Below are 25,831 nucleotides of genomic sequence, written 5' to 3' on the forward strand. Positions count from 1 at the left end.
GGTACAAACCTCTCCTCAGCCTCCTTGCATTTTGTTGCTACATATTCCATCATCTCATTAACTGGCTTCCCTGCCAGTTCTCTGTCCCACTGAACCCCGTTCAGGTAGTTCCTCATTCCTGTGTAGTCCCCTTTCTTGTAGTTTGGCTTCATTCGTCCTGGCCTTCCTGCTTCTCCCTCCACTTGTAGCTCTACTGTGTATTCGAAGCTTAAAACCACATGGTCACTGGCCCCAAGGGGTCTTTCATATGTGATGTCCTCGATATCTGCACTACTCAAGGTGAATACTAAGTCCAGCCTTGCTGGTTCATCCTCTCCTCTCTCTCTTGTAGTGTCCCTTACGTGTTGGCACATGAAGTTTTCCAGTACCACCTCCATCATCTTAGCCCTCCATGTATCTTGGCCCCCATGTGGGTCCAAGTTCTCCCAATCGATCTCCTTGTGGTTAAAGTCACCCATGATCAGGAGCTTTGCCCTGCATGCATGAGCTCTTCTGGCCACTCTAGCCAGTGTGTCAACCATCGCTCTATTGCTCTCGTCGTACTCTTGCCTTGGCCTCCTGCTGTTCTGTGGTGGGTTATACATCACTGCTATTACCACCTTGGGACCTCCAGAGTGAAGTGTTCCCACTATGTAATCACTTTCTTCTCCGCTGTCTCCTCTCTCCAGCTCATCAAAATTCCAGCGATTTTTGATCAGCAGCGCCACTCCTCCACTCCCCCTGTTCCCTCTGTCTTTCCTCAGGATTTGGTATCCCGTTGGAAAGATGGCATCTGTTATCATACCTGTAAGCTTGGTTTCTGTGAGAGCTATGATGCCCGGTGATGCTTCTTTGACTCTTTCATGCCACTCCTCCCAATTATTTGTTATTCCATCAGCGTTTGTGTACCATACCTTCAGTTTCCTTTCCAACACTGTGGTTTGGGGGGCCTGTGAGGGTGGGAGACCTGGTGGCATACTGTGGGATTCTATAGCTCGGTGTTGGGTGTGTGTGTGTGTGTGTGTGTGTGTGTGTATGTGTGTGTGTGTGTGTGTCCGTGTGTGTGTGTGTGTGTGTGTACTCACCTAGTTGAGGTTGCAGGGGTTGAGTCCAAGCCCCTGGCCCCGCCTCTTCACTGGTCGCTACTAGGTCACTCTCCCTGAACCTTGAGCTTTATCATACCACTGCTTAAAGCTATGTATGGATTCTGCCTCCACTACATCGCTTCCCAAACTATTCCACTTTCTGACCACTCTGTGGCTGAAGAAATACTTCCTAACATCCCGGTGATTCATCTGTGTCTTCAACTTCCAACTGTGTCCCCTTGTTGCTGTGTCCAATCTCTGGAACATCCTGTCTTCGTCCACCTTGTCAATTCCTCTCAGTATTTTGTATGTCGTTATCATGTCCTCCCTATCTCTCCTGTCCTCCAGTGTCGTCAGGTTGATTTCCCTTAACCTCTCCTCGTAGGACATAACTCTTAGCTCTGGGACTAGTCTTGTTGCAAACCTTAGCACTTTCTCTAGTTTCTTTACGTGCTTGGCTAGGTTTGGGTTCCAGACTGGTGCCGTATGTGTATGTGTGTGTGTGTGTGTGTGTGTGAGAGAGAGAGAGAGAGATACGATGTAACTGTTTTAATACTAGTTTTAGGATTTTTAGAACATTGTTACATTCGATAAAGTTTATTTGCTGAGAGAGCTACAATCTCTCAATATTTTCAGTTGCACTGCTTACACAGCATTTTCCACAACCCAGTCAACGAAGTAAGCCACCTCAGTGTAGACACCTGGCCGGTTGGGACGTGCACAGCCGTAACCCCAAGACACGATGCCAGCCAGATATGGTGATCCAGTGTCGCTTGCAACCATTGGTCCTCCAGAGTCACCCTGGCAAGAGTCCTTTCCTCCCTCAGGAACTCCAGCGCAGATCATATAGTCGTAGACATCGTCCGCACTGTAGTCATTACGGCACTCCTCATCTGATACGATAGGGATAGTCACCTTTTGCAGTACATCAGGGGTACTTCCTCCCTCAGTGAGAGTGCCCCAGCCTGTGATAACAGAATCACCAGTTGCCTGATGTCCTTGTTCAGGAAGAGTAACCGGACCTACATTCTCGTTGAACTCTAAGGGCTGAGCCAACTCAAGAAGAGCTATGTCGTTTGTCAATAAATCATAATCGAAGCCATCATGTAGGATTATTCTTGACACGCTGGAATATTGTTCCGTACCATCATTCCTGCTTAAGTCTAGCTCTCCAGCCACAACCTGAAATTAATGAAATAATATGATATTAACATTCGCATACCATTCAATGTTAATTGCCAGCGCAATAACATCAAATTTACAAAAAAAAAAAAATTGTTTCGAAAATGCATTTTTAATAATTATCATTTTTCCACACAGCCTATGTTATCGTGCCAGAAGATGGACTTGTGTCTGGCATGACATCAAGATGGCTCAGTCTACATCCTTGATATAGGTGAATGGCTCTCAGTAAGGAACTGGGCTTGTGATCCCCTTCCTCGGCTCCAGCCTAAATGCCCCACTATTTCCCAGGCGCTGTATAACCCGCACGGTTTTACCTCTCTCCTATAAATATAATAATATCCTGTCTACACTACCACACCAGGAAGCAATATTGTTAGGTATTTTCACCGCTCTGGGCTCCACTCTACAGTGTACACGGTTTTGGTCCTCTAGGGTAGAGTACCTGTGACTGATTCGGCAGCCACAACACATATTTTATATCACAAATATTGGGCTATGAACCCTTGTCACTGTGTTGCATGACATTAAAGTCTCTTTGTCTAAGTAACTAGAGCAACCCTCTTTTACTCGGATAAAATCTAATTCATTTCCATTTTCCAGGCGTTCTATAGCTCCTGGAAAATGTTTTTTTTTTATAGTATGAACAATAAATTACATATGTTCATTACAAAGTGTAAGATTTCTTTTCTAAAAACTTTACAAACATTTGCTGTGTCTCGGACACACATAGAATTTACTTTAGAATCATTATTAGCATTAATTATTGAAAAGCAATAATTTCACCATACATAAAAAAAAAAACATTGTTTTTCGAATATTTTCAAGTTGACAACTCTCACAACGACTAAGAATTATATCATCAAACATAACTTTGACTTACTTGGAGGCCGCTGGGATTGTTGTAGTTGTCCCCGTAAACACAGTGGCCAGCCGTTATGGCCCATTTCTCACTGTAAATGGAAGCTCCACAAAAATGGAAGCTGAAACCCAAGAAAGTTTCCTGGAAGCTCAGCTGGTAAGGAAACTCGCCTGGCTCAGCATCAGTGCCACCAACAATCTTATAGTTACTGAGTCGATATCTCAGATGACGCGAAGGAGCGGCTGTGACCACATGGGAAAGATATCAGTTAAATTTAGTGAAATTATATTGCCACTTTCCACATAAATCATCACGAATCAATTATAATACCATCTTCAAAAATGTTCTGAATGAGTTATTAATTATATATCTGTTCATAAGTGGATTTTCCGCAATCCAAGACGTTAAATTGTTGACAGCAACTGAGGTGGTTCGTGAGTGTTGCTGGAACTTACCTAGCGCCCCGGCGAGGAATAGGCACAGTACAAGGGTCTTCATGGCTGTGGTGTCTGGTGCACAGTACAGCTCCTCGCTACTATTTATACTGCCTACAGGGAAATACCACACTCACTATCGCTCCTTATCGTAGTACCTTTAACTTATATAATGTAATTATGTATTGCCTGTAAATAATAATAATAATAACAATAATAAGGAGAATAATAATAATATAATAGGATGAAACGGTCGATGTGGTTAAAAAAATATCTGAAATATTATTTATAAAACAGGAGTGATTATTCTTTTACCACTGCGATATGTTTCTTTTTTTTTTTACAACAACTGTCTTTTAATTATGACTTTAATTCACAAATGCACTAGTTACTATAATTAGTCTTTGACATACGCTATGAATTCATAGCAAAATGATTGCCTCGTTATTTCCATTATGTGTGCAATAGGCTGTACAGATAGTAATAATCCCTGTGTAAAAGTTACTCCAGTTCTGCTGGAACGATCCCTGAAAAAGATGCCGTAGCTATGAAATTTACAGTATTTTGGAGTACTTGACGATATCCGCATTGCCATATTGAAGTCTCCCAACACAAGCTGACACAGTAATAGTAAATGGTTATAACTATGACCATAATTTTTAAAGGGGAGGAACGATAAGCCAGCGGAAGGCCTCGGTCAGATGACCAAAAGCTCCAACGGCGGGTCATCATCTAAGACCCGCGTCAGGAAACACATGTCCTGTTTCCTGATGAACCTTACCTAACCTAACCTAACCTCAAGCTGACAGATTTCAATGCTTCATGTGGTAAGGCCATCATGTCTGGTGGAGTATGACAGAAATATCACACTATGTGATGGAGTATAATAGGAATGCAATCCTGTGTGATGGGGTATGACAGGAATGCAATCTAATGGGATGAAGTAAGACATGACTATCATCCTGTGTGGAGGAGCATAACAGAAATATCCTGTGTGAGGGAGTATGACAGAAACAACATCCTATGTGAGGAAGCATGATAAAAGTATCATCGTGTGTAATAATGTGTGTGTTAGATAAACATCATTAACTCTCACTTTAATTACCAAATCTTATGCAGATTACAGAGTGTAACCGCACGGTCGATTTATGTCTAATTGTAATAGGTTAATAAAATGTCTAATTGTAATAGGTTAATAAAATAAAATCTAATTCTAGTTAGCCAACTCTGAGATAATAACTCTACTGGAGGCAATGTCACCTTCACTCATTTCTGTTATCAAGATACACAACCCAGAATAACACTGGTTGCTAATATAGACCAATACTACAGAAAATCCATTATTTCTACCCCCTTCCATTGCTTGGTTTTCCCGTCTTCACAAGGTCACTTTCTTGTGAACATTTCTTATCTTTACACGTGTCGCTTAAGTGTTTCTCACGTTTCACTGATGTTAAATATGAAATGTAATTTATTTATAGGCTATATTTTGTAGCATACCCAATGCTCATTTGCCTTCTTTCATGGAAGGACTGTAAAGACATGAAAGGACCAAGGTTCGAATCCCCGTCCTTTCTTAGTTATACGCTGAATTACACGCTAACTTATATAAAAGCCAGGATGAGTTGTAACACAGAAAACATTGGAATATTACTGTTTTACTTTTCAACAGTGTAGGTATAATGTATCTATAACCTTTAACTGATTATTATTATTATTATTATTATTATTATTATTATTATTATTATTATTATTATTATTATTATTATTATTATTATACTTCTGCTCTGTGCTTCAAGCGGTGAATTACCAAAAAGAGCCGTGAAACCAAGCCAGATATCGTAAAGAAATTCGAGAATAAATTTTGCATCAGAGAACACAAATGTGTAAAAATCTAGGAACATCATACGTTTAATTAAAATAAATAATTATGTATTTTCTTATATAAAACTCACACTAGTGGCCAAGCAGTGAGTTTTTATGAAGACCAAAGTTTTTTTTTCCTTATTCCGAAAATATTTCTGAATTAATATCATTTCAAACAGCTATGTACCTGTATACTATAAACAACTTCATATTTTCAAATTACAACATCTCTCAAATTATTGATCTGATAATGATGGAAAGTTTCGAACGTCAGAATTAACTGCGTTCATCCAAGCTACGGTTTTGATGGGCTTAAATATTTATAAATATATTGGACAGCAAGAAAGGTAGGCAAGTTAGAATGGGACTCGCGACACTACCTCAGCAAAATCAACTCGTGGAGCAATAGATTTTGTTTAAATACATGTTAAGTGAAGTATCAGTATTTAGAGCACTCTACTGATGCAAATGTTGTAACTTGGGGTGATTGAAATGCATTTAGTTACATGGTATTGATGCTTCTATAAACAGTAGTTTTATTAAAACTTTAAACACATGCTATCACTATTTTCCCCTTATCATTTTTCCCACTCACTAGAAGACAGATGTGTGTTTACATTATATTGCATTAGATGGTCAGGAGATTTCTGGCGCGTTGTTGACTCAGACCGAAGTGACTACAAGATTTTTTAGGTATCCCCTACTAGGGACCTGTAAGTGATATTTTTTCCATCATCCAACTCTTCGTTTTTGTTTCGCTTATAACTCGAGAAGGTCTCCTTCGATCGGCTTCAAAGTTTCCTCGCTTATGTATGGTAACTAGGACCAGATTCTTGGAAGAACTGGCATGCACACCTGCTCTATAATAAAAGTTGTTTAATCTGTTCCCAGCATAGAAAAAGAGACACAAATACAGCATAATGCGACCCTTTATGGACTACGTTTCGCCCAAATCATTAACAGATCTACCTGGCCAAAGAGTACATGAGTATATATAGGGTGGAGAGTCAGGTGGAAAATGTTGGGTATTTTGTATTAGAAACGGACCTTGTAGGTCCGTAATCAGTAATCCTAAATATTCCTCATACCCTTTATTTTACGCGTTTTTTCCTCTCTCACATATAACCATGTGAGCACTTCAAGAGGATTTCTGCAATAACAATTGTCCTCAAAGATTTGTTAAGTTATACCATGAATTAAGGAAAGATCCTGGACTTCACCTTACGAAACAGACAAAGCAAATGCGATAGTAATTGCGGACAAGGTAGATTATAGTGGAAAAATTAACATGTTATTAGAAGACTGGGGAACTTACGTATAAAATCCCTTTACACATTTGGTACCTAGGCCTTAGTCGTTTCCGAGTGTCGGATCCTATTGCCCAACTGTCGCTGGGTCGGAAGAACTCAGACACAATTGGGTTTACTATTTACCTTTATTGGGTTATTCTGGTTTAATAACTAACTGGGGTGAATGATTGTTATCAACACTGCGTATGTATATTAATCTGTATGCTATTGATATCAATATACGGTTCTCATACGCATGCTTATCAAGACGGCTTCTTATAAATTCAGCTATAATTGACTCTAGTAATTTGCTTACAGTTGAGGTCAGGCTTAATGGACGGTAATTTAATGGTAACGACTTGTCCCCTGCTTTAAAATAGGAATTACGTTAGCCATCTTCCACCTATCAGAAACATTATCAACTATTATTTTTATTATTATTTTCATTATTATTATTATTATTATTATTATTATTATTATTATTATTATTATTATTATTATTATTATTATTATACAGATGGGTAGCGCTAAACTCGTAGCTATCATACAGCACCTGGGGAATAGGGGGATGATCAAGTTTGATCCAAGGAAAGGGAAAGTAGCTCCAGTTCTCTAGATGATCAAACTCCTAGGAAGCTCTAATTCATATCTTAAAGGAAAACTCTGCATATGAACAAGATCAATTATTTCATCATTTCTCGTTGCCTCGTCTTATGGCGGTTCACTTCACTTGGGCTCAAGTAAGTTGTAAGAAACATTTTTTTCCTCACTGTGAAAGTTTAATACCAATTAGCCTTAATTTTTTAAATTTCAAGGATAAAAATGGAATATAACCAGTCCTTATAGATTCACAAGTAGCTGCAATGTATCTCAAATTCCCGAGTATTTCCTTTTAAATGAACATAAGAGACTCGTTTGTACTCAAATTCCCGATTATTTCTTTGCAAACAAACATGACAGACTCATTTGTACTCAAATTCCCGATTATTTCTTTGCAAACTAACATAACAGACTCGTTTGTACTTAAATTCCCGATTATTTCTTTGCAAACTAACATAACAGATTCGATTGTACTCAAATTCCCGATTATTTCTTTGCAAACTAACATAAGACTCATTTGTACTCAAATTCCCGAGTATTTCTTTATAAACGAACATAACAGACATGTATGTAAAACGACACAGGAATAAACGACCACTTTCTAAATTATTCTTTCCTCAGGTGAAAACAACAGAAAGCGGTACATTTTACAAGAGTACATAACACCAACGAACACAGTAAATTAGATCCTCCGCCAAACTGTACGTTTTCCAGAGGCTCACAACTGTGGCAACTCCGGCAGTGCGAGGCCATGAGAGTTTCAAGTATTGTATTGTGCTTATTATTGACAGATTTATTTCAACTTTCGTCAGGTCTCTACTTCTTTTGTCAACTGCGTCTCTCTCTAGGTTAAGGTTCCTAACTCTGTTTACAAGCTAAGATCTGTTACCTACATCAGCTCATTTGAAAGCATTTTTATTGTTATGAAACACACAAAGAGGAAACAGAATGAAGCTGAAGACATCTGATCAATTTGATCAACTGACTTTATTTCGTTGATGTCATTAGGTTGTACAATATGTTCCAGACTCCAGTCATCCTAGGAGTGAATAATCTCAAATGAAGTGATGCTCTGGAAAAGGGCACGGAGGGAAGTTCCTCTCTCTGCTTGTCTCGGTTCTACATATGTATAGTAAGGCTAAGTAACAAGTTAACTTAGGAAATGATTTTCGAAATTATTAGTTTTTTCTTATAGGAGCCATGATTTTTTGTAATATACATCACAAGCATCATCCCTTCACTTTTCCAAGGATTACTGACAGCATTCCAAGGTTGTAGGATAAATATCATTGTATATACATGCGATCAAACTTTAATTCTTAGAAATTCCAACATTTTCACTCGGAAAAATATACGAAATGTTAATTAAATAATGCATCTGGACAATAAAATTATACTTTCAGAAAAGTCGACCACATAGTTAATATAAAGCCAAGTTTTCCAGGTTTTTTTTTTTTTTTTTTTTTTGCAGTGTCTCGTAAATTACAAGGCTGTTGTAATACCACAAGTACTCGTACAATCAAATTAGTTATCGATATTAACAATGAAAATGTCATCCTACCGGAAGATACACAGTATTGTAAATCTTGCATTATCGGTATTACACAGTTACAACTTTATACTAAATGAGATTTTACAAAGTGCTTAGCTGTATCCAGTCAGAGAAGTAAGCCACCTCAGTGTAAACACCGGGGTAGTTGGGACGAGCACAGCCATACCCCCAAGACACGATGCCAGCTAGATAACGATATCCGCCGTCATCACACGCTAGAGGTCCGCCAGAATCACCCTGGCACGAGTCCTTCCCTCCTTGTGGATAGCCAGCGCAGATCATGGAATCAGAAATCTCTTTCACAGAATAGTCATCGCGGCATTCACTGTCTGACACAATAGGGACAGTCACTTTCTGCAGGATATTGGGAGTGTGTCCTCCCTCTTCTAAGTCGCCCCAGCCTGTGACGACGCAGTCACCAGAGGCTTCATGACCCTGTTCGGGAAGCGAAATTACATCCACGTATTCGTTGAGAGTAAGAGGCGTAGACAGCTGAAGAAGGGATATGTCATTATACAGGTAATATCCATCGAAGTCTTCGTGAAGAATGATTTTAGACAGAATTGACGATTGTTCATTGCCTTCATTTACAGACTTGTCGTGCTCACCAGCCACTGCCTGAAAAGAGTTAACAATAATGTAATAAATATAATGTACAAATACAGTGTAGCAACAAATTGTGAGAATAAGACTTGTTTACTCAGTTAAGACACTGTTTTTGAGGAGACTTTTGTTGCTGTTGTTCTTATATTCGTTATGAACACTGTCCTGTCAAGGGTCATAATCAGAATGATGACTTATTTCAGGACAGAATCAGAACTTGCTCCCGAACGAGGGTCATTTTCCCTGTTATAAGGTAGCGATCAGATGCAATCTGGGCTCGATGCCAAGAGAAAGCCGCCAATAGCAAAATTTCTCCTTCCCATGAAATTAGAATTTTAGGAAAGAAATGAGTCATATTAATTTGAAAAACTTAAATATAGAAATTCACGACATATATCGCAATGAATCAAGTAAATGGCTAGTCACTTAAATATATTTGAGTCTTTTAATGAAAGTTTTAAAATATTGGCTGTAAAATTATTTATACACAATAATCGTAAACAAACGATGCAAACTATGCATAACAAGCCAATAGGGTATGGAAAACTGTAGCTCTAGGTGTTTCAGTCTGTTGCCTGAGCATTTTCAGGAGCTATGTTGCAATGGTTGGAACACATATTTTGAAGGAAGTATGGAGGAAGTGAATGTGTTTAGACATTTGGGAGTGGCCTTGTCAGCGGATGGGTCTGTGAAAGACGAGATGAACCATAGAGATGATGAGAGAAAAAAGGTAGGTGGTGCATTCAGACGTCTCTGGTGATAAAGAACGTTATCCATGGAGGCAAAATATGAAATGAATGACAGTATAGTGGTACCGTCACTCTTATATGAGTGTGAAGCATGGGATGTAAATATTACAACAGGGAGGAGGCTGGAGGCAGTAGAGATGTCGTGTGTGAGGGCAGTATGTGTGTAAATATTATGCAGAGAATTAGTTGCTTGGAGTTTAGGAGGTGATGGGGTTACTAAAAATATTATCCAGAGGGCTGAGGAGGGGTTGTTGGCATTTAGAGAGGATGGAGAAAATTAGGATAAATTAAAGGGTGAATAAATCGGTAGCGGAGAGAAATCGAGGTAGGGGGTCACCTGAAGAAAGTTTGTAGGGACAGGGTAAAGAAGATTTTGTATGCGAGGGGCTTGGACGTCCATCAGGCGTGTGTGAACATAGGCAAGTTGAACAAAGCTGTATTTCTTGACTAAATATCTATCTTCTGACCTGTGTCGGCGGCCTGAACCCTGACCAGTTAGCCTGTGGACGAGTGAAACACAATGTTCAACAGGAGGCGGAAGCGCCAGAGACACACAGTGGAAAGCTTCATATTACAATATTACCTTTCTCCAGCAGAAGAGTTAATTACAAGCTTAAATACCATTTACGTTTTTTTTTCCCCGAGTAGTCTCTTAATCAATTATTTAACACAAAAAATCCGTTGAACGGAATTTATAACTTATTATAAAACATTCTCGATAAACAAAGAAAAATATTCAGATTTCGCAAGTTGCTTCAGAAAAGGCTTTAAAAACTGACCACATGAAAGATGATTTTGTGAAGACTAGCCAAATGGTGAATGGTTGTTATTCTGATTCAATACATGCCAATTTCATCCAATGTCTGCAGTATATGCTAGAGGCGATAACTCTGATCGATGTGTCGCAACCTATTTACATAATGTGTCCATATAAATTATTGTAAACTTTAATTAGTATGTATAAATGCTTTATAAAATATGCCCATATATAGATGACTTACTTGGAGATAATCTGGGTTGTCAAAGTCATCGTGTTCGATACAGTGACCAGAAGAAATGGCCCAGTTCTCCTTGTAGAGGGCGGCACCACAGAAATCAAATGCAAGACCCCAACTAATGTCCTGCAAGCTCAGCTGGTAAGGAAACTCACCAGGCTCAGCATCGGTGCCTCCCACGATCTTGTAGTTGTTACCTAAACGAAACCTCAGCTTACGTGAGGGAGCGGCTGTGGACAAAAAAGAATGCAGGATGTTAGATTTACACACCCTTTATGGGAGGGTTTGGATGCGTCTTGATGACGGACGATGAGCTCATAAATCACCGAAATAGAGCAACTCACTCCATCCTTGGATCACACCAGTTTCCCAGTCCTCAGGAGCTGTGCGACCTCGAATGGGATTTGCTTTGAGGGAGGTAAGAACAGATTTAGTGCTGAAGCTGCTTGTCTGTAGGGAAGGTGTTTACCTGGTGCCTCTGACGGAAACAGGTTCACAAATATTGTTTCTATTGCATCCCTATTAGAAGTCCCGTAGCAATCCACGGCCATGAATGTGCTCGCATTAGGAGTGACATGTCCAGTGTGTCTGGACGTCTAACGTTTGAAGCATGGTGGCGTAGTGAGTAAGGCGTCGAGAATTTAGCTAGCTTCCCGGGAGGCTGGTTCAATAACTCTGGTTCGATCCCCGGCTGCTCACAGGAGAATGTGACCAGCCGGGGATCGAACCTGCCTTGACCGGAAGCGTTTGTTGGGGACACAGGGGAAAACCGATGACCTTGCACACAGATTGTCAGAAGGTAAGTATAGAGAATTCACGCCCTAAGATCTCACGCCCCCAGTCCTCAGGAGCTGTGTGACCTCGAATGGGATTTGCAACTCTCTCAAAAAAATGTTAAATAAGTACCAATTTTATTCACTTTCCTTCTCCCATGAGTAGTTATTTTTGGTCTAGAATTTAAAAGGATAACGAACATTTTTGTTGCTAGCAATAATCGCTAGCCCCTCTATATAGGCTCATATACCTCTCTCTCTCTCACCCGTTCAGACACATTCTTACATGGAAAACTCGGGTTTTTCCACAAATAGAGATCATATTGCAGTGCAGGTTTAGACATCATTGACGGTGTTTACAGAGGGAACTCACCGAGCGCTCCAGCGAGGAGAAGGCAGAACACGAAGGTCTTCATGGCTGGTCTCTGGAGAAGAGTCATATTCCCCGCCACCATTTATACTCACAACCAGATCCTTAACTTATCAGTTATTTTTTCTTTCTCTCTCTCTCTCTCTCTCTCTCTCTCTCTCACACACACACACACACACACCATCTCCCTCTCTCTCTTACATATACATACAAATATGTAAAACAACCACTGTGAAAAAGTAGTGAAATTCCAGGAGCTTGCACACAGATTGTCAGAAGGTAGGTATAGAGAACTCACGCCCTCAGACTCATGTTCCACGTGGGTTGGGGGGACGCTTGCCCCCCTGATAGGATTTAGGTGTGGGAACTTATACCTCCCATGACAGAAGTTAAGTGTCGGGGGCTCAAGCTTCCACACCCTCTCTGTCAGGAGACAGGTATGGAAAACTCACCTCCAAACCCATCCTATCAGGAGATATATCTATCTTAATTTCAGTTTCCAGTAAATATTATGTTATTAAATTAATGCCTACGAAAGGCGCTGATGCACAAATAAACATTCTGGAAGCCGTATGTGCTTCTGAAATCAATTAAAAAGAGCTTTAATGTGACGTACTACTCATCCTTGATGCTGGTGAGGTGCTCTTGATCTAATGAATGCGACTTATCCTCCTCTTCCTCATTCCCCAGCCACTGTATAATCCCTGTGGTTTTATTGCTTTCCTCTAAACATAAAAATTGAGCTGCTGTCCTACTCTCCATAATTATTTTTTTTTTGGAAAGCTATTTACGTGTTTGAAATCATCATAAATAGACCTTTAGCATAATGCGTCATAGTGTTAGCTCACATTTCGAGGGGTTTAAGGACTGGCCTTGATTCCTTCCTTGTTCATTCATTGACAATGCTGATACCTTCTAGCAGAACTTCTGCGGTGCCTGCTAGTTTAGTGTCAACCTAAAGCCACATTTTCAGCTCCGAGACCATTTTCATAGTTAAACAGAAAAGGAAAGGAGCGAATGAGCGTCCTTGCTGGACACCTTCACGAGAGTCAATTCCATGCTTTCCAACGAGAAATTCCGAGTCAAATGTTGTTGTGTGAGTGAATAAAAAGATAAAGTGCAAAGCAATGGTCTTGTATAGTTCAGAGTACAATGTCGCTTTTAACTGCGAAGTTCAGTTTGATAAGAAATTTCTACCATGTGAGGTTAGTGTTGTATGCACGTGATGCATTGGCTGCTGCTTCACAGCCTTGTAGAAACCCAGACTCCAGCTGAATTAGTCTCCGTACGATGGCTGCATCAAGGCCCACTGTTCCCACGGCTGCATCGGCAACAAGGCGGCGTTTGGACTTGCCAACGACTGTCAGCATGATTCCTCCATCTTTCTTATTAAGTACGCATGGAGATGATAAGATTAATAGTCTCAGGAACTTCATCAGCGAGAAAGATGCAGGAAGAGTAGACGATCTGCAACTTACCCATAAACAGTACATAGAGTCCATAAATTCAAGACAATTCGTTCCTTTCGAATTATCTTGAGTTGGACTATGTGGATTTGAGTGGTATAAGAATAGATGTACCACGAAAGTGTCTGTGGTTATGGGAAGAGTCGGGTCACGGCTGGTGGCTGCTTATCCAAACACGTCAAAGAAGTGTTGTCTCCGAAATCTTCCTATTATGCCTAGTAGCTTAATGAACAGCACTGGACCCGCTACGTGCGAGGTCCACGGTTCAAGATCCTGTTCATTCTTCAGTTTATTCATGTATGTAATAAATAAGTTATAATAAACAAGCGTTAATGAATAAACAGATGAATGGAAGGAAACTCGACCTGTGGTTCTGACTTGCAGCAAGTCCAGTGCTGTACCACTGAGCTACAAGGCTTTAATATTAAATTTCAGACACAGCCCTTCAATGATGTGTTAGTGGTGACCATCTTTGATCCTCCTGTCTCTTCTCACAGCCCCAGAAAGTTTCATAGAGCATGTATTTTCATATTCCTCAAAGCCTTATAGTCCGTAAATTACTCACGCTAAGTCGTAGAGAACGACTGTCATTGAAAAAAGAAAAGAATGGACGGAGACTCAAACCAAGGTCATGACATGTAGTTACGAGACTTTAGTGGGAAGATTTCAGAGACAGTACTTCTGTGGCACTTCTGCGGCACTTCCCCGTCACTGTCCACCATCTGCAGTTCTACAGTCTATCCGCTCACTGAAGTATAACCTCACTTAGTCACATAAAATGTGCTTCTCTTGCCTCTTCTTGCTATTCCTCTGAAGAGATGTGTTCAAGCACATGGAGGCATTAAGTCTTCCTGTTCATTTTTTCACTGTTGCATTTTTTTTACTTGCTGTCACGCAATATGTGTTTTCTTCCATAAAGACCACTAAGCAATCTTCCCGTATATCCTCTACACAATTTTCCCACCCTCATTATTAGACTTTAATCTTCATCAGAAATTCTAAAATTTTCACTCATTATGAATAAAAAAGCGAGATGTTAAATAATACAACTTCTGGACAATCAAATTATATTTTTTTGACTCACGAAATCGTAACGATACGATTGCAAACAAACCATACCATGGGTGTGGTTTGAACCCGCGATCAGAGTCTCAAAATTCCAGACCGTCGCGTTTGCCACTGGGCCAGCTAGCTTCAACAAGATTCATGAAAAATATTTAGTTGGAGGAGTCTCATCGAAGCTATCTGGCCCAGTGGCTAACGCGACGGTCTGGATTTTTGAGATTCTCTGATCGCGGGTTCAAACACCACACGTGGTATGGTTTATATTTCTTTATAAGCGTCGACCCCATAGTCAGTGTAAAATCAAGCTTATGTCACATTTTACAAAGCCTGGCTGATGAGTTAGAGGGCTTTTGTAATACTTCAAATATTTCTACAACCAAATCAACTGTGAACATTGTGAACATCATTTGATCTTAAACTACACACTGGGGTAGTTGGGACACGAACAACCGTACCCCTAAGACACGATGCCAACCATGTAGTGAGATTCTATATCATCACATACCAGAGATCCACCAGAATCACCCTGCCACAAGTTCTTCCCTCCCTCTGGAACGCCAACACAGATCATGGCATCAGTAAAATCATCCAGGGAATAGTCAGGGGGGCAGTCATCTTTCGTGTCACAGTAGGGACAGGTACTTTCTGCAGGATACTGGGAGTGTCTCCTCCTTCTGCCCCAGCCTGTGACAAAGCAGTCATCAGAGGCTGCATGATCCTGTTCGCGAAGTGTAATTCCTTCAATGTATTCGTTGAAAACAAGAGGAATTAAAATTGTAATTGTCGTAAAGAATAATTGTAGACAGAATATATGATGGTTCATTATCCTCGTTTATGGACATGCCGAGCTCATCAACCACGTCCTGAAAAAATAATGAAATTAATAGAATTTGTTCGCGATGTATTAAGTGGAAAACTTTTAAAACGATTTTTCAGCATCCATACCAAGTAAGATAAAAAAAAAATTCTCTAGTAAATTATATATATAAATATATATATATACATATATATATATATATATATATATATATATATATATATATATATATATATGTGTGTGTGTGTGTGTGTGTGTGTGTGTGTGTGTGTGTGGGTGTGTGTGTGTGTGTGTGTGTGTGTGTGTGTGTGTGTGTGTGTGTGTGTGTGTGTGTGTGTGTGTGTGTGTGTGTGTGTGTGTGTGTGTGTGTGTGGGTGTGTGGATCTTTTCAAAAGATAATTGGTTTGTTGGCTGAGTTTAAATTTATCGATTACATGAGTGTCAATATAGCTTCCAGTAACCTTTGCATATCTGTCAGGAAAATTTTATATATATATAAATGGCACGGCTGGCAATACTAGGAGAGGGAAGTGTCGGTCATGCTTACAGCTTCGTTGTCTCAACTCTAATGGTTTCCTCCGCAAACACGGTAGTTGCCCTGGTTCAGGATGTCCTCCTGTGGAAAGTGATGATCCAGAGCCACCTCAGGCACCTGAACCCACTCCAACAGATTTCATCTCATCAGACAATCTCTTGGAAGCAATTAAAGCAACAGGTACGAGGACACTCTCACATATTCCCAAAGCAGCCCGTCCACACGCAGCTGGGAAACTTACAGACCTCCTGAAAAAAGTAAACGATGGTTCCACTATCTTAAATGCTCCACCAACCATCAAGGCCTGGCACAACTTGCTACTTTTTGGCAATGTCTGCTTAGCTGTGCCGGAAAGAAGGGGAAAGAGGCTAGCCTCAATGATAATTAAATCCTTAAGAGATTTTCCTAGAGTTGATAACCTCATTCGCCTTCCCCGTCAACACAAAAAAGGGAGAGGCAGAACCCCCACTCACTCTACTGACAGTGAAAAAGTCAGAGTCCAAGTGAGCAAGAAAATTGAAGAGGGCAACACAGTGGGGGCAATCAGAATTATTACCAGTGAAGATACAGTTGCTCCCAGGGATGCTGACACGGCTGAAGCACTTAGAGGAAAGCACCCTGCCAGGGAAACCAGTGGCACCAACAGTTCCAACACCTCTGTCCCCACTATGGAACCATTGATTGTGGAAGACTCAGACATTTACAAAGCAATAATGTCGTTCCCATCTGGCTCTGCTGGGGGTTACACTGGAATAAGGCCACAGCATTTAAAGGAAATGGTTAATCCAGTTATTGGGGAAACTGCAGAGACACTGCTTTCAGAGATCACAAGGTTCGTCAACAATTCCTTGGCTGGTCTGATTCCTGATGAAATTAGACCTTTCTTTTTTGGTGCAATACTTTGTGCACTTAAAAAGAAGGATGGAGGAATTCGGCCAATTGCAGTAGGCAACACGTTACGCCGCCTCGTATCCAAAGCTGCTGTCCGAAGTATTCGTGCACAGGCAGCCATGATGCTTCAACCAAACCAGCTTGCCTTTGGGGTCTCTCAAGGAAGTGAAGCAGCGGTTCATGCAACAAGGGCGTATATCAACAACCTGCCTGAGGACAATGCAGTGGTAAAATTAGATTTCAAGAATGCGTTCAATCTCCTGAAAAGAGACGTAGTATTAGCAGCAGTACAAGAACATTTCCCTGGTCTCTTCCCTTTTGTTTCAGCTGGGTATAGCAAGGAATCAATGCTTCTCTTTGGAAAGCATGAAATCACATCATCGGAGGGTGTCCAACAAGGAGATCCTCTTGCACAATTTCTCTTCTGTATAGCAGTTAGGGAAATCACAGTCAGACTGACCAGCGAGCTAAACTTCTGGTTCCTAGATGATGGCACACTAGCAGGTACAAAGGAGTCCCTCATACATGACCTTACACAGGTAATGACACGGGGACAGGAAATGGGTCTCGTCCTGAATCCATCCAAATGTGAAATCATCTCAGTCAGTCAACATGTGATAAATGCAGTGAGATCAAAACTACCAGGAGCAGCAGTAATTGCCCCCACAATTGTGTCTTGCTAGGAGCACCTCTGGGAAGCAATGCCATTGACACAATTCTCAGGAAGAAATTGGAAGAGTTAAGGAGAATGGAACAACGAATAGGAAATCTGGACACCCACGATGCCTTGTACCTTCTCACAAAGTGGTTGAGTCTGCCCAGGTTGACATATTTCCTAAGATGTGCACCTTCATATGATAACCCTATACTGCACGAATATGACAGTATTCTGAGGCAGATTTTTACGAAAGTACTTAACCTTACTCTAGAAGACGGGCAGTGGAACCAAGCTACACTTCCAGTCAGACTAGGAGGCATTGGTGTCCGCAAGTCATCACAGATTGCGTTACCTGCTTTTCTGTCCTCGTGTATTGCATCCAGAGAGCTTGTAGCAGCGATTCTCCTTGAACATCTTAGGGACAAGATTGGAGTCCAGGACCAAAAAATCATTGACGGAGCAATGATCTGGGATAATCTAATGGGCTCAGAAACCAGACCTGCTCCCCCCAAAAACTACAAACAATCGCACTGGGATGGTCCAATAGTGGAAAATATAGCCTCAACAATGCTTCAGAGTGTGTCAGGGAAGGATAGAGCCCGCCTCCTGGCAGTGAGAGCCCCTCATGCTGGGGACTTTCTGTTGGCTGTTCCCAACTCCAGCCTTGGCACACGCCTCGACCCACAGACCATCCGCATCGGTGTTGCCCTTCGACTTGCCGCCCCTATTCTCACCGAACACAGGTGTATTTGTGGCAGTGAAGCAGCAGACCGATTCGGGTACCATGGTCTTGTGTGCCGTAAATCCGAGGGAAAGATTGCAAGACATGAAGAGGTTAATAACATTATCAAGAGGAGCCTCACAACAGCTGGATGCCCAGCAGTAAGGGAGCCACCCCAATTATGCAGATCTGATGGCAGCCAGAAGCGTCCAGATGGTATCACCCTTCAAGCCTGGACAGATGGGAAGCAGGTGGTGTGGGACTATACATGTGCATCTACCTTGGCTGATACCTATCTCCAATACACCAGGGAGGAAGGAGGGGCAGCTGCCAGCTTCAGGGAGTCCCAAAAGTCTAGAAAATATGGAGAACTTGCCCATCATTATATGTTTGTTCCCATAGGCTCAGAGACCCTTGGCTCATGGGGAAAGAGTGCATCTAAGTTCCTTAAGGAGCTGGGAAAAAGACTCATCAGGGTAACTAGGGATCCCAGGGCAGCTAGTTTTCTGTTCCAGCGGCTAAGTGCGGCTGCTCAAAGGGGTAATGCCTGCTGTATTTTGGGCACATGCCCCAGCTCTGAGGAGCTGGATGAGATTTTCGCCTTAAAATCGGTGATACACACGTAACAACATGTACCTTATATGCCAACTTTATATCAACAATGTATCTCTTAAATCTTCTGTACCATATTATGTAATAAAATATTCCTATTGGTAAAAAAAATATATACTAAAAGATGGGGTGGTAGGGGAAGCGGAATATTCAAACGGCTTCAGGAAGAAATCCAAATATTCTTCCTTGAAGCCTTTTTATCCACTTCTCCGAGGCTATGGGTCCCACTATATATATATATATATATATATATATATATATATATATATATATATATATATATATATATATATATATATATATATATATATATATATATATATATATATATATATATATATATATATATATATATATATATATATATATATATATATATAAATATATATGTCTGTTTTCTCATCAATGTTTTTGAGAGCTTTACGAATTTGTAGTCCTGAGTTCATAGATGAGGAAATATCCAAAATTTATGAAATAGGTAATGATTTAAAATACCCAAGAAATGTAACTGATAAATCTTTTAAAGTTGCTAGAAATACTTTTTACAATCCAAAAAGGGACAACCAGCCTTATTCAACTAAAAATATGTTGGTTCTACCTTACCATGAAAACTGGATTGATATGCCTTCTCTTCTTAAGACTTTTAATATTAAAGTTGTATTCAAAAATCTTGATACAGTAAAAAAAACTTTTGATAAAGAATTCCCCCCAAAATGCTGATGGATGTGTCTATGAGATTCCTTGCGATAAAGTTTATTACGGTCAAACTGGTAAAAATCTCGAACTAAGATTAAAACAACATAAATATAGCATTAGAACTGGACAAGATTCCAATGCTCTATTTATTCATGTAAGAGATTTTAACCATCCAATTGATTTTCAAAAAGTTGAGAAAGTAGTATCAAGCAAGTCCATGGTCGACAGGAATATAATTCAATCTTGTTTCATAAAAAGCAGTTTTGACAATAATATGAATATTTCCTTTGGTTTATATAAATTAGATCCATTTATAATTAATAGAATTTGGGAAGAATTTAATAATACACTGGACAAATAATAATTTTTAAATTTTCTTGGGTAGAATAGTTTGTGGGTGAGTTGTGCAAAGGACCTATCCAAGTTGGGTCGGCGCGCGTTAGGTGTTTAACCGTTGTGGGATCTGATAGTGAGGTGCTGGCCAGACCCCTTATATAGCTTCCTTGGATGCTTTACTTTCATAGTTCCTTGATAATGTGAGTACTCACGAAAGCGCTTGGAATTTCTCTATTCTTTCAGAGTGGTTGTTCTGCATATTCTGAAATCACCTGTTTACTGTGATCTTATTGCATATATACATATATACATATATATATATACATATATATACATATATATATATACATATACATATATATATATATATATACATATAAATATATATATATATATATATATATACATATATATACATATATATATATATATATATATATATATATATATATACATATATATATATATATATATATATATATATATATATATATATATATATATATATATATATATATATATATATGTGTGTGTGGCATTTATGGATTTGGAAAAGGCGTATGACAGGGTGGATAGAGGGGCAATGTGGCAGATGTTGCAGGTGTATGGTGTAGGAGGTAGGTTACTGAAAGCAGTGAAGAGTTTTTACGAGGATAGTGAGGCTCAAGTTAGAGTATGTAGGAAAGAGGGAAATTATTTCCCAGTAAAAGTAGGCCTTAGACAAGGATGTGTGATGTCTCCGTGGTTGTTTAATATATTTATAGATGGGGTTGTAAGAGAAGTAAATGCGAGGGTCTTGGCAAGAGGCGTGGAGTTAAAAGATAAAGAATCACACATAAAGTGGGAGTTGTCACAGTTGCTCTTTTCTGATGACACTGTGCTCTTGGGAGATTCTGAAGAGAAGTTGCGGAGATTGGTGGATGAATTTGGTAGGGTGTGCAAAAGAAGAAAATTGAAAGTGAATACAGGAAAGAGTAAGGTTATGAGGATAACAAAAAGATTAGGTGATGAAAGATTGGATATCAGATTGGAGGGAGAGAGTATGGAGGAGGTGAATGTATTCAGATATTTGGGAGTGGACGTGTCAGCGGATGGGTCTATGAAAGATGAGGTGAATCATAGAATTGATGAGGGGAAAAGGGTGAGTGGTGCACTTAGGAGTCTGTGGAGACAAAGAACTTTGTCCTTGGAGGCAAAGAGGGGAATGTATGAGAGTATAGTTTTACCAACGCTCTTATATGGGTGTGAAGCGTGGGTGATGAATGTTGCAGCGAGGAGAAGGCTGGAGGCAGTGGAGATGTCGTGTCTGAGGGCAATGTGTGGTGTGAATATAATGCAGAGAATTCGTAGTTTGGAAGTTAGGAGGAGGTGTGGGATTACCAAAACTGTTGTCCAGAGGGCTGAGGAAGGGTTGTTGAGGTGGTTCGGACATGTAGAGAGAATGGAGCGAAACAGAATGACTTCAAGAGTGTATCAGTCTGTAGTGGAAGGAAGGCGGGGTAGGGGTCGGCCTAGGAAGGGTTGGAGGGAGGGGGTAAAGGAGGTTTTGTGTGCGAGGGGCTTGGACTTCCAGCAGGCATGTGTGAGCGTGTTTGATAGGAGTGAATGGAGACAAATGGTTTTTAATACTTGACGTGCTGTTGGAGTGTGAGCAAAGTAACATTTATGAAGGGATTCAGGGAAACCGGCAGGCCGGACTTGAGTCCTGGAGATGGGAAGTACAGTGCCTGCACTCTGAAGGAGGGGTGTTAATGTTGCAGTTTAAAAACTGTAGTGTAAAGCACCCTTCTGGCAAGACAGTGATGGAGTGAATGATGGTGAAAGTTTTTCTTTTTCGGGCCACCCTGCCTTGGTGGGAATCGGCCAGTGTGATAATAATAAAAAAAATATATTATTTTATGGAATTAGATTTTTTCTTTGGCTCTCCTGCTGTACCTATCCTCGGTTGTTGCACAGGTTGCCGTTAGTAAACATATATGGAATAACAGTAAATTAATTAACAACTGTCGGTGCGAAGAATCAATATTGGAAATTTCGAGACAAGTGTAATATGCCAAGAAATATAGTTAAAAGCTTTAAATGTGCATAGAAAGGCTAGGTAGTAAAAAAAATTTAAGGAAAGTTTTATTAACTTATTTAATTTTTCCAACTGTAACCATAATTCTTTTTTTTTTTACTATGCATCACAAGCGTCATCCCATGACATTCCAGTTCCAATGACTATTAAGAGTCGTCCAAATTTGTGGGACAAATATTATTTAATATAAGTTTTTTTTTTCAAATTCCACAATTTTTATTCATTAAGGATACATACGCATGATGTTCAGTAATTCGGCTCTAGGACGATGTAATTATATTTTTTGAAAAGCTAGTTTCGAATCAAGTTTACAAGTCACATTCGACACAATGAGACACATGAGTTTCAGAAATGTTGTAACTCTTCATGTTGTAGATTCTTTCCTTGAAAATAACCATCCTACCTTAAATAACATAGTAAACCTTGCATTGTTATTATTACAAAGGTCACAGCTTCACACAAACAGAAATTTTACGCGGTGTTTTCCTGTATCCAGTCAGAGAAGTAAGCCACCTCAGTGTACACACCGGGGTAGCCGGGACGAGCACAGCCGTACCCCCAAGAAACGATGCCAGCTAAATAGCGAGATCCAGTGTCATCACACGCCAGGGGTCCGTCAGAATCACCCTGACATGAGTCCTTTCCTCCCTCTGCAACGCCAGCGCAAATCATGGAATCAGAAACGTCATCCACACTATAGTCATCGCGGCATTCACTGTCTGACACGAGAGGGACAGTCACTTTCTGCAAGATATTGGGAGTGTCTCCTCCCTCTTCTAAAGTACCCCAGCCTGTGACGACGCAGTCACCAGAGGCTTGCTGACCCTGTTCGGGAAGTGCAATTACATCGACGTATTCGCTGAAAGTAACAGGCGTAGCTAGTTGAAGGAGGGATATGTCATTATACAGGTAATATGCATTGAAATCCTCGTGAAGAATGATTTTAGACAGAACAGATGTTTGTTCATTGCCGTCGTTTACAGACATGACGTGTTCACCAGCCACAACCTGAGAAAGAAAATGAAATAACTATAATTAGTTTGTGAGATATTAAAATTCAACATCCTCATAACGTCACATGAAAAAAAAGACTAGCAACTTAAACATATGTATTATTTAAAAGCTTGATGCATTCGTAAATAAATTAGAATTCAGTCTTTTACCTAGACAAGGGTCACGCATTCTGCATGTTGTCCTTTCACCTTCAGTCATATCATTTACCAAACTGCGATAGGCCAGGATTCGACCCCACGACACACTGTCCCGCCTCAAGAGGTCACACAATGTACATGTCACCTTACAATCTGAGCCATCGATCCTATAAACAACATGAGCCTTGCGAACTAGGCTTGTTTTATGTTGCGGGGACACTAGTAGTAGATGTATCCAAAAGGATTGATTTCAGCCTCCTCCTCTTTGAACACCCGCCTCCACAAGCAAACTATATAGCAATGAAACCAAGAAACAAGTTCGCTCGGCTCATGTTGTGTGAAGGATCGATGGCTCAGATTGCATGGTGACATGTTCATTGTGTGGCCTGTTGAGGCGAGACAATGTGTCGTGGGGTCGAATACTGGCCTGCAGCATCGTGGTCTCATTTTCATATATATATATATATATATATATATATATATATATATATATATATATATATATATATATATATATATATATATATATATATATATATATATATATATATATATATATATATATATATATATATATATATATATATATATATATATATATATATATATATATATATATATATATATATATATATATATATATATATATATATATATATATATAGTTTCTTGATAATGTGAGTAGTCACGAAAGCGCTTGGAATTTCTCTATTCTTTCAGAGTGGTTGTTTTGCATGTATTTATATATATATATATATATATATATATATATATATATATATATATATATATATATATATATATATATATATATATATATATATACATATATATATATATATATATATATATATATATATATATATATATATATATATATATATATATATATATTAGGCTGGTAAAAAGCAACCGCCCAGGGAGGCCCTACCGTCCTGCCAAGTGAGTGTACAACGAAAACCTGTAATTGTTTTACATGATGGTAGGATTGCTGGTGTCTTATGTCTGTCTCATAAACATGCAAGAATTCAGAATTCTTCCTCCGTAAGCCATGCGTGTTGTAAGAGGCCACTAAAATGCCGGGAGCTAGGGGCTAGTAACCCCTTCTCACGAATAAATTATTAAATTTAAAAAAAAAAAATTCGTGTTTCTTTCTGGGCCACCCTGCCTTGGTGGGATATGGCCGGAGTGTTGAAAGAAAGAAAGATATATATATATATATATATATATATATATATATATATATATATATATATATATATATATATATATATATATATATATATATATATATATATATATATATATATATATGCAATAAGATCACAGTAAACAGGTGATTTCAGAATATGCAAAACAACCACTCTTAAAGAATAGAGAAATTCCAAGCGCTTCCGTGACTACTCACATTATCAAGGAACTATCAATGTCACGAAAGCGCTTGGAATTTCTCTATTCTTTCAGAGTGGTTGTTTTGCATATATATATATATATATATATATATATATATATATATATATATATATATATATATATATATATATATATATATATATATATATATATATATATATATATATATATATATATATATATATATGTGTGTGTGTGTGTGTGTGTGTGTGTATATATATATATATATATATATATATATATATATATATATATATATATATATATATATATATATATATATATATTGATGAGGGGAAAAGGGTGAGTGGTGCACTTAGGAGTCTGTGGAGACAAAGAACTTTGTCCTTAGAGGCAAAGAGGGGAATGTATGAGAGTATAGTTTTACCAACGCTTTTATATGGGTGTGAAGCATGGGTGATGAATGTTGCAGCGAGGAGAAGGCTGGAGGCAGTGGAAATGTCATGTCTGAGAGCAATGTGTGGTGTGAATATAATGCAGAGAATTCGTAGTTTGGAAGTTAGGAGGAGGTGCGGGATTACCAAAACTGTTGTCCAGAGGGCTGAGGAAGGGTTGTTTAGGTGGTTCGGACATGTGCAGAGAATGGAGCGAAACAGAATAACTTCAAGAGTGTATCAGTCTGTAGTGGAAGGAAGGCGGGGTAGGGTCGGCCTAGGAAAGGTTGGAGGGAGGGGGTAAAGGAGGTTTTGTGTGCGAGGGGCTTGGACTTCCAGCAGGCATGCGTGAGCGTGTTTGATAGGAGTGAATGGAGACAAATGGTTTTTAATACTTGACGTGCTGTTGGAGTGTGAGCAAAGTAACATTTATGAAGGGGTTCAAGGAAACCGGCAGGCCGGACTTGAGTCCTGGAGATGGGAAGTACAGTGCCTGCACTCTGAAGGAGGGGTGTTAATGTTGCAGTTTAAAACTGTAGTGTAAAGCACCCTTCTGGCAAGACAGTGATGGAGTGAATGATGGTGAAAGTTTTTCTTTTTCGGGCCACCCTGCCTTGGTGGGAATCGGCCAGTGTGATAATAAAATAAAAATATATATA

General features: G+C 39.4%; 1 protein-coding gene across 1 annotated transcript in view; it reads right to left on the reverse strand.

Moving 5' to 3' along the window:
* Positions 1 to 1,709: 1,709 nt before the first annotated feature.
* The window catches only part of LOC128686536 (ovochymase-like), an 80,582-nt gene continuing 56,460 nt past the window's right edge, over positions 1,710 to 25,831 (reverse strand). Inside the window, exons 13-22 of the mRNA XM_070084199.1 lie at positions 22,688 to 23,242; positions 15,376 to 15,588; positions 13,537 to 13,724; positions 12,343 to 12,410; positions 11,203 to 11,426; positions 8,932 to 9,467; positions 4,803 to 4,852; positions 3,564 to 3,656; positions 3,130 to 3,350; positions 1,710 to 2,246 (exon numbers count right to left, since the gene is read on the reverse strand). Coding sequence (XP_069940300.1) covers positions 1,710 to 2,246; positions 3,130 to 3,350; positions 3,564 to 3,656; positions 4,803 to 4,852; positions 8,932 to 9,467; positions 11,203 to 11,426; positions 12,343 to 12,410; positions 13,537 to 13,724; positions 15,376 to 15,588; positions 22,688 to 23,242 — 2,685 coding nt within the window. The remainder of the gene's footprint in view (positions 2,247 to 3,129; positions 3,351 to 3,563; positions 3,657 to 4,802; positions 4,853 to 8,931; positions 9,468 to 11,202; positions 11,427 to 12,342; positions 12,411 to 13,536; positions 13,725 to 15,375; positions 15,589 to 22,687; positions 23,243 to 25,831) is intronic.

This window comes from Cherax quadricarinatus, chromosome 12, assembly GCF_038502225.1.
Source record: "Cherax quadricarinatus isolate ZL_2023a chromosome 12, ASM3850222v1, whole genome shotgun sequence".
Lineage (NCBI taxonomy): Eukaryota > Metazoa > Arthropoda > Malacostraca > Decapoda > Parastacidae > Cherax > Cherax quadricarinatus.